General features: G+C 38.6%; 1 protein-coding gene across 13 annotated transcripts in view; it reads right to left on the bottom strand.

The window, feature by feature from the left end:
- Positions 1-12,915, bottom strand: part of SRPK2 (SRSF protein kinase 2) — a 255,140-nt gene that overhangs the window by 220,468 nt on the left and 21,757 nt on the right. The window contains exon 1 of one of the 13 annotated variants that reach the window (XM_021102586.1): positions 12,232-12,899. The exons of the other annotated variants lie outside the window; for them this stretch is intronic. Coding sequence (XP_020958245.1) covers positions 12,232-12,266 — 35 coding nt within the window. The 5' untranslated portion in view covers positions 12,267-12,899. Of the gene's footprint in view, positions 1-12,231; positions 12,900-12,915 lie in introns of those variants that run through there. 13 annotated transcript variants of the gene reach the window in all.

The following is a 12,915-nucleotide window of genomic DNA, read 5'->3' on the forward strand; positions in this document are numbered from 1 at the left end:
ATCTGACATTGCTGCGGCTGTGGCGTAGGCTTGGCAGCTGTACCTCCGATTAGACCCCTAGCCTGGGAACCTCCATATGCCGTGGGTGCAGCCCTAAAAAAAAAAAAAAAAAAATGAGTGAGGTGAGCCTGTCAAAGAAAAATAGATGAAAGTATTTGTTGCTGATGATAAAATTCAAGCTTACAAAAGAGTTAGAAATATGAAACTTATACCTGCCACCCTAAGTATGACAGGTCTCAATACTTAAATACTTTCTGATAAGATGTTAGGTGTTATTTTTGGATATTGTATGTGTCGACATTTGGAAGATCTGCATAACTCAGTAAGCTAATATTTTCCAAATGATGTCATGAAATTATGTACGGGAGGAAAAATCACCTAAGTGCAAGAAAATCAACAGATTTTTAAAGTTACAAAGGAAGTTCCCACTGTGGCACAGTGGGTTAGGAATCCAAATGTAGTGGCTCGGGACATGGCAGAGGCACCTGTCTGATCCCCAGCCAGGTGAAGTGGTTAAATGATCTGGCGTTTCCAGAGCTGCAGGGTAGGCTGCAGCTGGACTCTGATGCAATCCCTGGCCTGGGAACTTCCATATGCCATGGGTGCGGCCATTAAAAAAATAAAATAAAAATAAAAATAGGTGTTCCCATCGTGATGCAGCAGAAACAATCCAACTAGTATCCATGAGGATGCGGGTTCAATCCCTGGCCTTGCTCAGTGGGTCAGAAATCTGGCGTTGCCATGAGCTGTGGTGTAGGTCTCAGCTCAGATCCCATGTTGCTGTGGCTGTGGTGTAGGGTGGCAGCTGTAGCCCCAGTTTGACCCCTACTCTGGGAACTCCCAGATGCCATGGGTAGGGGCCTGAAAAGCAAAAATAAAAATAGATAATAGGTACAGAGTTACATTAAAGTTCATCAATATGTGTTCATATTCCTAAAACTACCTTTCTTCTACCAACCTTTCTACTAACATTTGCCAAGTTTTGGTGTAGTAATAAAAATATCCATGATTATGTGAAAAGGCTATTAAAACACTCTTCTCCTTTCTAACTATATATCTGTCCAAGACCAGATTTGTCTTCATATATACATCAATTCAAATAGTACATTACAATAGACTATACAAAGAGGTAAAAATGAGAATCTGTCTTCTGTTAAGTCAGACATTTAAAGAGACATGCAAAAAAGTTAAATAGGAGTTCCCTGTGGCTCAGCTGGTTAAGGATCTAGCACTGTCAGTGATGTGGCTCTGGTTACAGCTGTGGCGTAGGTTCAATCCTTGCCATAGGAACTTCCACAGATGCAGCTCAAAACAAACAAAAAACATGTAAAACAATGCCACTTTTCTCAGTAAAATGTCTATTTTGGAAAAGTTTTTCATTAAAAAATGTTACTTATGTGACCATATCATTTTTAAATAATAATAAACTTACCTATAAAGTCTAACTAAAGTTAAATTTCTAATACAGTAAATATTGATAGACATAACCCATATAAACAAAAGCTCTTTGAGAGTTCTGTATAATTTTTAAGTGCATAAAAGGGTCCTGAGACCAAAATGTTCGAGAACTGCTGTTACACAAGTTAAAGAAAAAGGAGTACAAACATTTCAAAAGTGTTTGATGTGTTGATTTGATTTGTGATTGGGAAATTAGCATTGAGACTCTAACATAAATTGTGAAAATATCACTTGTTGGACCTTGTTAAAGGGGGTGGAAGATGCGCTTTATTTTATTAGTTGATCACAACTCCACAAATTCAAAGAAGATCAGCAGGTGCTCTTAGTAGAAACCCCCTGTGCTATTAAAAAATCGATAAAAATTACATATCCTTTAATCATAGGAATGTCACTGGAAAAACAGGAAAAACACCTTCATGGTTGTTTTTGTCAGAGCTTATAGGAGATTAGTAGCTGCACATTAGATTGTGGAAGAATGTTAGAGAATAGGCCAGGCCAGCTGGGGATATATGTACCATTTACAGTGAAAGATAATAAAACTGCTCTTTATATGCTGTAGCATATGGGGCATATGGAGGTTCCCAGGCTAGGGGTTGAATCAGAGCTGCAGCCCGCTGGCCTACACCACAGCCACAGCCACGCTGGATCCGAGCCACATCTGAGATCTACACCACCACTCAAGGCAAGGCTGGATCCTTAACCTACTGAGCAAGGCCAGAGATCGAACCTGTATCCTCATGGTTACTAGTCAGATTCATTTCCGCTGAGTCACAACAGGAACTCCCTTAGATGACATTTTTTTGTAGACCAGATTTATTCTCAGAAAACAGCCCTCCACTGGTAAGGAAATCAAAGAAATGATCAGAAGAAATATAAATGTTAAAATCAGACAAAAAAATACACGTATGAAAAGGACATACTTACACATCAGCTTTTGAAAACAATTCTGGACCTTTTGCAGATTTTATCTAAGCTGTTTGGGAGATGAGGTAAACAGCAATTTGTTACAGCCAACTCCATTCATAAAAAAGGGGGGCGTTCCCATAGTGACACAGTAGATTAAGAATCTGACTACAGCAACCTGGGTAGCTGCAGAGGTGTAGGTTTGATCCCCAGCCAGCCACAGCAAGTTAAAGGATCTGGCATTGCCAATATGTCACAGCTGTGGCCTGGATTCAGTCCCTGGCCCAGGAACTTCCAAATGCTGTGGGTGTGGCCAGAAAATTTTTTAAAATGTTTTTTAAAGGTGGCAGGGGGAGAAAAATTACAGGGGAGGAGTTCCCACTGTGGCATAACAGGATCAGTGGTATATCTGCAGCACAGGTTCAATCCCCAGCCCAGCACAATGGTTAAAGGATGTTATTACCGCAGCTGTGGCTTAGGTCACAACTGTGGTTCGGATCCGATCCTAAGCAAAGGCACTCCACATTCCTTGGGGCGGCCAAAAAAGAAAAAAAAAAAAAAAAAAAGTTACAGGGGAGCTCAGCAGATCAAAGGGAAGGCAAAAGATGCAGGCACCCTCAAATAATCTCAATTGTCTCCTTTGGTCCCTGTTCCTGGAGGGCAGGATCATAGTCACTGCGTGCAGAACTCAAATTCTAGGGAGGAAACTCCAGGTTTAGATTAGGTCAGGTGCCTGCCTCTTGGCTAAGGGACGATAGAGGAAAATCTCCCCATCGCCCAGCTGTACTTCTACTAACACTCTCAATACTGCACAATTTAGCAAAATGAAATTACGGTACTCTTTAAAATGGTGATGAAATGAGTGACAAAAAGTAAAGAAACAACACATGCCCATCAGCCAAAGTGAAGCGGACTGCATTTTTGAAACATACTTCATTTTTATAACTGATACTCTAGAAATCCACTATTTTGACACAAAACAATAAAAACCACACCAGGAAGATATGACAAGAGATAGTAGACTGCATTTTAATTTCTTGATAATCCTCCGTTCCTTAATTTCTTTCTGGTTGCCATGAGGAGATATAATTAGATAAACACCTTCTGAAACTAGTATAAAGCACCCACATTGAATTATTTCTTTATAGTCCCTGAACTCTAAGACATGATTAAATGAGTTTTTTTCCAAAGCCTTTTATTCTGAGCTTATTTAGAATAAAAAAAAATAACCACAAGTTCCCTGTGGCTCAGCGGGTTAAGAATGAGGGGGGGTCAGTGCTGTGGCAAGGGTTCAATTCCTGGCCCTCAAACTTCCACATGCCAAGTGAAGCCAAAAATAAATTAGTAACTTAAGTTGCCAAAACAGCATGAAGAATGTGATACAGTATTACCAATTACTGCCTGCCATGGACAAGTACTCTAAAGTCTTTTCATACATATCAAATTAACCCTCACAGTAATCTTACAAAGTTAGAACAATAATGGTTCTCAATCAGGGGTGATTTTTATATCCTGTCCTCTTATTCCCACCCAACACTCAGGGATGTCCAGCAATGTCTGGAGACATTTTCATTGCAGGCTGAGCAGCTGTGACTGGACTCTACAATGCCAAGGTCGAGAAATCCTGTCAAAATCATTCTCCATTTTGCTGATGAAAACAAGTTCAGAGAGACTGACTTTTGCCCAATTCATGTATGTCACAGACAAAGTTGGCAAAGCTGCATTTTAAACCAGGTCGAATTCTAGAATTCATAATCATAACTATGATTTATGTAAGCACTAATTATAATAAAATAAAAATTTGAAATTTAAAAATATATGACTGGGAGTCCCCATTGTGGCTCAGGAGGTTATGAACCGAATATTCACAAGGATGCAGGTTCAACCCCTGGCCTTGCTCAGTGAGTTAAGGATCCAGCATTGCCATGAGCTGTGGTATAGGTCTCAGACGTGGCTGAGATTCCACATTGCTGTGGCTGTGGTGTAGGCCAGCAGCTGCGGCTCCGATTCAACCCCAGCCTGGGAACTTCCACATGCCGTGGATATAGCCCTAAAATGCAAAAAAATATATATATATGACTAATAACAGCATCAAAAATATTAAATATTTAGGGGTAAATCTGACAAAAGATTTATCTATAGATTTATCTATATACAACACAATCCCAATCAAAATAAGCATGTTTTAGGAGAAAGTGATAAGCTGATTGTACAATTCATACTGAAATACAAAGGACTTAGAATAACCAACAAAACTCTGAAAAATAATAAATTTGGAGAACTTACAACACCTGACTTGAAGAGTCAAGTTTAAAGAAATCAAGGCAGTGTGACAAGACAAACAGATCAACAGAGTCCAGAAACAGAGTCCACATATATGGTAAATTAATTTTCTTTCAATGGCCACAATCCCTGCATATGGACGTTCCCAGGCCAGGGACTGAATTCTAGCTGCAGCTGAGACCTACACTGCAGCTGCAGCAACACCACATACTTTAAACCAGTAATTTTTCACAAAGGTGCTAAAGCAATTCAGTAGAGAAAGAATAGTTTCCACAAAGAGTGCTGGAAAAACTATATACCCCTCTGTTAAAAAAAAAAAAAAGCTTTGATCAGCAAAGTTAATTTATGTGTTTGATGGACGAAAACTAGCTCAAAATGGAAAAAGTACAAACTAAAACTATAAAACATCTAGAAGAAAACATAAGAAGACTATCTTTGTGAGAATGGAATGGGACAAGACTATCTAGAATCAATACCACAAGCATGTACATAAAAAGAAATTTTTGGTAAACTGGACTTAATCAAAATTAAGAATTTACATTCTACAAAAAGCTGCCAGAAAATTAAATCGAACCATAGAATGGGAGAAAATATTTGTAAATCAAGTAACTGATAAAGGACTTGTAGCCAGAAAATATAAAAGAACTCTCAAAGCTCAACATTAAGCAAATGACTTTTTAATCGTTACTTGTTAGAAAATTTAAACAAGATACTTCACCAAAGAAAACTTAGGGATGACAAATAAAAATATGAAAAGATGCTCAACATCATCAGCCACCCCAAAAAATGCAAATTAATGCTGTGAGGTATCACCAAATACCTATTAGAATGCCAAAATATTAAAAAAGACTGGCCATGCCAACTGTTGGCAGGGATGTGGAGGCACCAGTGCTCTTAAATAAGCCAGTGGGAAGAAAAAAATGACACTGTCACTTGAGGAAATATTTGGCACTTTCTTAAAAAGCAAAAGCTACACACCTATTACATGATCTAGTCATCACACATTTACCCAAGAAAAATGAAAGCATATGGCCATTTAAAAGCCTACAGTTCACCTTTTTTTCTTTTTGGCCATACCTGTAGCATGACATAGCTTCTTTATAAAAGCCAAAAACTTAAATGTCCATCAACAAATAACAAATATAGGAGTTCCCATCGTGGCACAGTGGAAACAAATCTGACTAGGAACCATGAGGTTGTGGGTTCAATCCCTGGCCTTGCTCAGCAGTTAAGGATCCGGCATTGCCCTAAGCTGTGGTATAGATCACAGACGCGGCTCGGATCTGGCATTGCTGTGGCTCTGGCGAAGGTCGGCAGCTACAGCTCCGATTAGACCCCTAGCCTGGGAACCTCCCTCCATATACCCATGGGTGAGGCCCTAAAAAGACAGAAGACAAAAAAATAAAATAAAATAACAAATATAAACAATGGGATCCTACTCATTCAACAAGTTAGACAAATCTTAAAACAGTATGCTGGAGTTCCCGTCGTGGCACAGTGGTTAATGAATCCGACTAGGAACCATGAGGTTGGGGGTTCGGTCCCTGCCCTTGCTCAGTGGGTTAACGATCCGGCGTTGCCGTGAGCTGTGGTGTAGGTTGCAGACGCGGCTCGGATCCCACGTTGCTGTGGCTCAGGCGTAGGCCGGTGGCTACAGCTCCGACTCAACCCCTAGCCTGGGAACCTCCATATGCCACGGGAGCGGCCCAAGAAATAGCAACAACAACAACAAAAAAAAAAAAAAAAACAGTATGCTAAGTGAAAGAAGCCAGACACCACAGGAGATCTGCTGTATGGCTCCATCTATATAAATTCAGAAAATGCAAAGTAATCCAAATGACAGAAAATGAGGAGTTGTCTAATAAACCAGGGTTGGGGAAACAAGCAGGGGCAGAAGGGAAGGATCAGAAATCGGGAGAGGGAAACTCTGGGGGATAATAAAAATGTTTATAATCAAGACTGTATTAATGGTTTCACAGGTGTTTCCATACATCAAAAACCTATCCAAGTATGTTCAGTTTATTTTATGTCCATTTTAACTCAATAAAGCTGGCAAAAATCTAAAACAAAAAAGTATGTAAATGGAATAAAATCATACAAAAATCAAAAGAGTACCAGGAACATGGTTTCTTTTTCAGTATCTTCATTTTTTAACTATGCCAACTTAAAAGAACATGTGTATCATTTATTTTTTTATCTCATGTTATTCCAAAAGGGTTTGCACTATTAGATAATAAAAGGAGAATAATAAAGTCATAATACAAGACAGTAAGACTGTGACCAGTAAGATTTCAAGAGATACCTGAAAAAAGGAAAGAAAAGTCTTTTGTGAAACTTACTCCTCTCCTGAAATAAAGCTAATTTTAATTTTGTTCATCAAAATATCAGGTAATATATGGAGTTCTCTTCCGGTGCAGCAGGTTAAGGATCCAGTATTGTCACTGCAATGGCCTGGGTCAATGCTGTGGTGAGGGTTTGAGCCCTGGCCCAGGAACTTCCACATGCCACAGGGGCAGCCAAAAAAAACAAAAAAACAAAAAAAAAATAATCAGGGAATATCACTATATCATTCTGTATTTTCCAAAATTTAACACAAACATTTTATATTCCCTCATTTTTCATCCTCTTTTTATCTCATGTGTCAGTTTGTTTGTATTTTCAAACTCTTTCTTTTTCTGCTCCTACAGTCCTAAGTCTGAAGTCTTAACCAATTCAAATCATTTCTGAAATGAGGCTGAATACTAATTCCTATAGCAGCCTCCTAGCTTATCTCACTGCCTCAAATTTCTGTTCATTCCAATGAGTTCTAAGCAATTCTTTCAGAAATTGCTTTCCCAGGGTCACATTTCTGAAGAAGAATCTTAAAATATTAGTTATCTTACTACAACTGTTGAAGTTCAAACAAGACCTCAAGAACTTCCACAAACAGCTCTCACCCAACCATGCTTGTATCCTACCTGTCATCACCTGACCTGGATTTCATGCAATTTGCTCCACCTCTGGGGGTTGAGCAAAAGAAGTTGTAGCCTGGATGAATCTTACACTAAGATCAGAAAATCTGGAGTTCCCTGGTGCCCTAAGGGTTAAGGATTCAGCACTGTTACTGCTGTGGTGCAGGTTCAATCACTGGTCTGGGAACTTCCACATGAAGTGGCCAAAAAAAGTTGACAATCTGCTGGTATAAGAAAGGGTCTTTCACGGAGTTCCCATTGTGGCTCAGTGGGTTAACAAGCCGAATAGAATCCATGAGGACGCAGGTTCAATCCCTGGCCTCGTTCAGTGGGTTATGGAGCCGATGTTGCTGTGGCTGTGGTGAAGGCCAGCAGCTGCAGCTCCAATTCAACCCTAGCATGAGAACTTCCATTATGACACAGGAGCAGCCCTAAAAAGCAATAAAAAATAAAAAACAAGGGGTCCTTCACAATAAACTTCCCTTCCTCCCCAGTTTCACCTCCCAACACTTTCCCACAAATAAACTGAATTCTAGACAAATCAAATTATCTGTGGAACCCCATCTTGTTCTTTCTTGATTCCTTGCCACTTCTCTCACTGGAATATCATTCTCCCCTAACACAGCCCCATAAACCCAAACTATGGATCTGACCTGAATGTGGAAAGGCAGACAAGCTTCAAATAAATAAAAATAAGGAAGGGGGAAGAAGGGATAGTGAAATACACCAAAGGTATAGAATAGGGAAAGTGCAGAGAGATCTAAAAAGAAGCAAGGGAACAAACTGCTGGTTTTGGACCCAAATACAAATAACATTGAAAAAAAAATGTATAGCCAGTCAATCTTTGCTAAAAAGCTGAAAAACAATTTCTGTAAGCCCAAACTTATTCTCAGGGGGTCCTAAGGGTAGGATGAGTTCCCAGGTTCATAAACACAAGAATATAAAAAACAGTTAAGAGGAGTCCCCAGCATGGATCAGCAGAAACAAATCTGAGTAATATCCATGAGAACTCAGGTTCAATCCCTGACCTTGCTCAGTTGGTTAAGGATCTGACATTGCTGTAAGCTGTGGTACAGACTGCAGATGTGGCTCACATATGGCGTGGCTGCGGCTGTGGTGTAGGCTGGCAGCTGCATCTCTGATTCAACCCCTAGCCTGGAAACCTCCATATGCCATGGGTGTGGCCCTAAAAAGACAAAAAAAAAGGAAAACAGTAAGAGAGAGGCTTAAGGTAGGTGGGCAAAAGACTGAGGAGGCCTTGGATGCCAACTATGTCTCCAAAGAGCTATTGCCAAATGGCAAACATGCATAAAATTTGTGATTATTAGGACGAACACAGTATTTTAGCAGTTATCTGAGACTTAAAATTTAATAGGAGAAAGAAAGCAAAGGCCAGAAAACCTACAGAAATTTGTGTTCACTGTCAAGATTTCTATCAGAACTTACGGTTTTTAAAGAAAAAACCTTTATTCATCTCTCATTTCATACACATTTGCTGACTCACTATAATGAGTGTATTTATATTTTAGCACTTAAGCACTGGTTATTAATCTCCTATTTTTCAAAAAACTGTAGATCTCAGTTCACAATGTCATATCTTTCCATCTTTCAGTAACATTCTCACCAGAGGTACTTTTTCTGCAAAAAGCCAGATAAATATTTTAGATTTCATAAGGAAATAGTCTCTGTTGTAGCACAAAAGCACATAGATAATACACAAACAAATAAATGTGACTATGTTTCAATAAAATTTTACTGTGGACATTAAATTTTAATTTTTTTTTTTTTTTTTTTTGGTCTTTTTGCCTTTTCTAGGGCCACTCCCATGGCATACGGAGGTTCCCAGGCTAGGGGCCTAATCAGAGCTGTAGCTGCCAGCCTACACCACAACCACAGCAATGCAGGATCTGAGCCGCGTCTGCGACCCACACCACAGCTCAGGGCAATGCTGGATCCTTAATCCACTGAGCAAGGCCAGGGATCAAACCGAAACCTCATGGTTCCTAGTCGTATTCGTTAACCACTGAGCCATGACGGGAACTCCTAAATTTGAATTTCATATAATTTCCACAGATTACCAAATATTGTTTTAAAGTTTTTCAATTATTTAAAAATATAAAAACCATCTTACCTGATTGGTCATGCAAACACAGGTAGCAGGTTGTATTTTGGCCAGCCTGCTAAAGTCTTCAGAGTTCTGCTTACACCCTAACTTAAAGGTTCAACAGTACAATCTTTCTGTTATTCCTTATTTCCACAGGACTACAATTAACTTTATTTGCAAGTCTCTCTGCTAAACCTCAATTGCATGATGGCCTCTAGGTAATGAACAATTAAGCATTCTTTTGACTTTAACCCATTCAGTTTCAGCTATCTTAACATTTGGGGGGTGAGGGGGACTTGCTTATTATCTAATTTGATCTAAAACACTGAAGGAAGGAAAACAGAATTTTAAGTAATTGTATGAATGGAACAAAGAACAATGACAACTCTTCTATTGTCAAGTGCTAAAAGAGTCCATTATGATGAATCTCAATTTTCAATCCTAATTTTTCTTCCACAGCTTCAAAAACTAAAAACTAAACTGTAGATTTTGAGTTTGCTAATAAGATATTCTAAACTCATTTTGACATTTTAAAGAAATACACAAAACCAAACTAAAGAAATGAACACAATCAAGTGAACTGCAACAAATAAGAAAATACTGTATTAAAGGAAAACATATTTTACTGTTCAACAATTAGAAATTTAATACAGAAGTTAAAAGATACCTGAAACACTATCTTTTTTTTTGTCTTTTCTAGGGTTGCACCCTGGAGGCATATGGAGGTTCCCAGACTAGGGGTCTAATCAGAGCTGTAGCTGCTAGCCTACACCACAGCCACAGAAACTCGGAATCTGAGCTGCATCTGCAACCTACACCACAGCTCACGGCAACGGTGGATTCTTAACCCACTGAGCGAGGCCAAGAATCGAACCCGAAATCCCGTGGTTCCTAGTCAGATTCGCTTCCGCTGCGCCATGACAGGAACTCCGTGAAACACCATATCTTTTAAAGGATGAAAACTTTTTTAACATTCATTTATTCACTCAGAAATATTTTATGCATGAAGAAAGCAACAATTTTGGAATACAAAGTTTGGCAAGAAACAAGTGTCTGAAACAGACATTGTCTGTGACCACATGGGCCTAAATTCTCTATCCTGTCCAATAACACACCCACTAGCCATTTGTGACACTGAAATTTAAATTAATTTTAATTAAAATTAAAACTTCAGTTCCTCAGTTAAACATGCCACACATCTCAAGCGCTCAAGAGCCAGCTTATGGCTACTTCACTGGGCAGCATAGATACAGAAGATCTCCATCAACACACAAAGTTCTGATGGAAAGCACTGCTTCAAAATTGTTACATACTTCCCTTTCTCCACCTACTAAAACAAAAATGAAACTTAACTTCTCCCTTTCTTTGTTTACCACCTGCAACCTACCACCTCCCAGCTGGGAAGTAACATGTAAGTCTTTCTCTAAAAGTATTTACTGTATTAAAGGCTGAAGAAACTTCCTAGGATAACTCCTACAAAATAATCACCTTGAATGCTTTTACTAGGGTTCTCAAAACCTTACAACATTCTGGAAATAAGTATTTCATCAAGAACTATTTCAACCTCTTCATTAGCTTTAAACCACTCTCAACTTCATCTATAAAATTCTCAACTGCAAAACCTAATTGTCCTGGAAAGTGAAGAATTCTCAGTCACTCCAATTATCACACAATTCTCTTTCAAGTGGAAAATAGCTCCTTCTGGTTACCTCTGACCAGCAGCTGGCAAAAACAGCAAAAACAAAGCACTCAAACAATTGTTGCATGAAAGGTCAATAAAGGTACTATTAAAAACAATACAAAAGCCAGACTCCATTCCATAACTACAGGTACTGCAGGACCTTCAAATCTTTGCTCCTCCGTATTATATAGTGCACTTTGTTGATTACAGAATTCAAAGGGCACCACGCATTTGTGGATATAAGTTTTCCACTTCCTAAACATCAAGGACTTACTGAAAAGTTAAAAGTCTACAAGGGGAAAAAAGTATTGCATATAACCCCAGAACTATAAAATTTATGTAAAATTTTCAGTTACTTAGCTATGAAAAAGATTAGCTTTTAAATGAATGTGTATAAATACAATGGAGTATCATTCAGACTTTAAAAAGAAGGAAATCTTGTCACATGTTATAACGGATGAACCCTCAGGACATTATACTGAGTGAAACAAGTCAGTCACAAAAAGACAAATATTACAGAATTCCATGTATATAAGGTAGCTAACGTTGTCAAACTCTCAAAAACAGAAAGTACATGATGGGTGCCCAGAGTAGGGTGAGGAGTTGTTTAATGAGTAAAGAGTTTCAGTTTTGTAAAATGAAAAAGTTACAGAGTTGTGTTATGCAATGTGCATTGTTACGCACGGCGCATATAGTTATTAACTAACATTTATGGAGTGTACACAAAAATGGTTAAGATGATAAATTTATAGTGGTTTTTTTACCACAATAAACAAGTGACTATGTATAAACTACAGTTAGCCTTTGAACAATGCAGGGGTTAAGGGCTCAAAAATTTGCATATAACTTACAGACAGTCAGACCTCCATATCCATAGATCCTCCATATCCTCAAATCAACCAACCATGGACGGTGTAGTCCTCTGGTGTGTATTTAGTGAAATAAACTGCAATAACAAACTGGCACAGTTCAAATCCATGTTGTTCAAAGGTCAACGGTATTTTTTTTTCCTTTGCTTTAGTGAAGTATAAATCATTTACTACATTGTGTTAGTTTCAGCATACAACAAAAAAATATTTTTTCAGGTATTTCCTATTATTGGTTATTATAAGATAATGACTATGGTTTGCTATGTTATACTATAAATCCCTGCTGCTTATCTATTTTACATATAGTGGTTTTATCTGTTAATCTCATACTACCAATTTATCCCCCATCCTTTCCTCTTTTGTAACCATAAATGTTTCCTGTGTCTGCGAATCTGTTTCTGTTTTGTACATACATTCATTTGTACTGTTTTTATTTTATATTAGTGTTGCTTTTTACAGCCACATCTGTGGTATATGGAAGTTCCTGGCCTAGGGGATGAATCCAATCTGCAGCTGCAGGCATACACCACAGTCATAGCAACACCAGATCTGAGCTACATCAGCAACCTACCCTATAGCTTGCAGATCCTTAACTCACTGAGCAAGGCCAGAGATTGAACCCACATCCTCATGGACACTATGTTGGGTTCTTAACCCACTGAGCCA

Source organism: Sus scrofa, chromosome 9, assembly GCF_000003025.6.
Source record: "Sus scrofa isolate TJ Tabasco breed Duroc chromosome 9, Sscrofa11.1, whole genome shotgun sequence".
NCBI lineage: Eukaryota > Metazoa > Chordata > Mammalia > Artiodactyla > Suidae > Sus > Sus scrofa.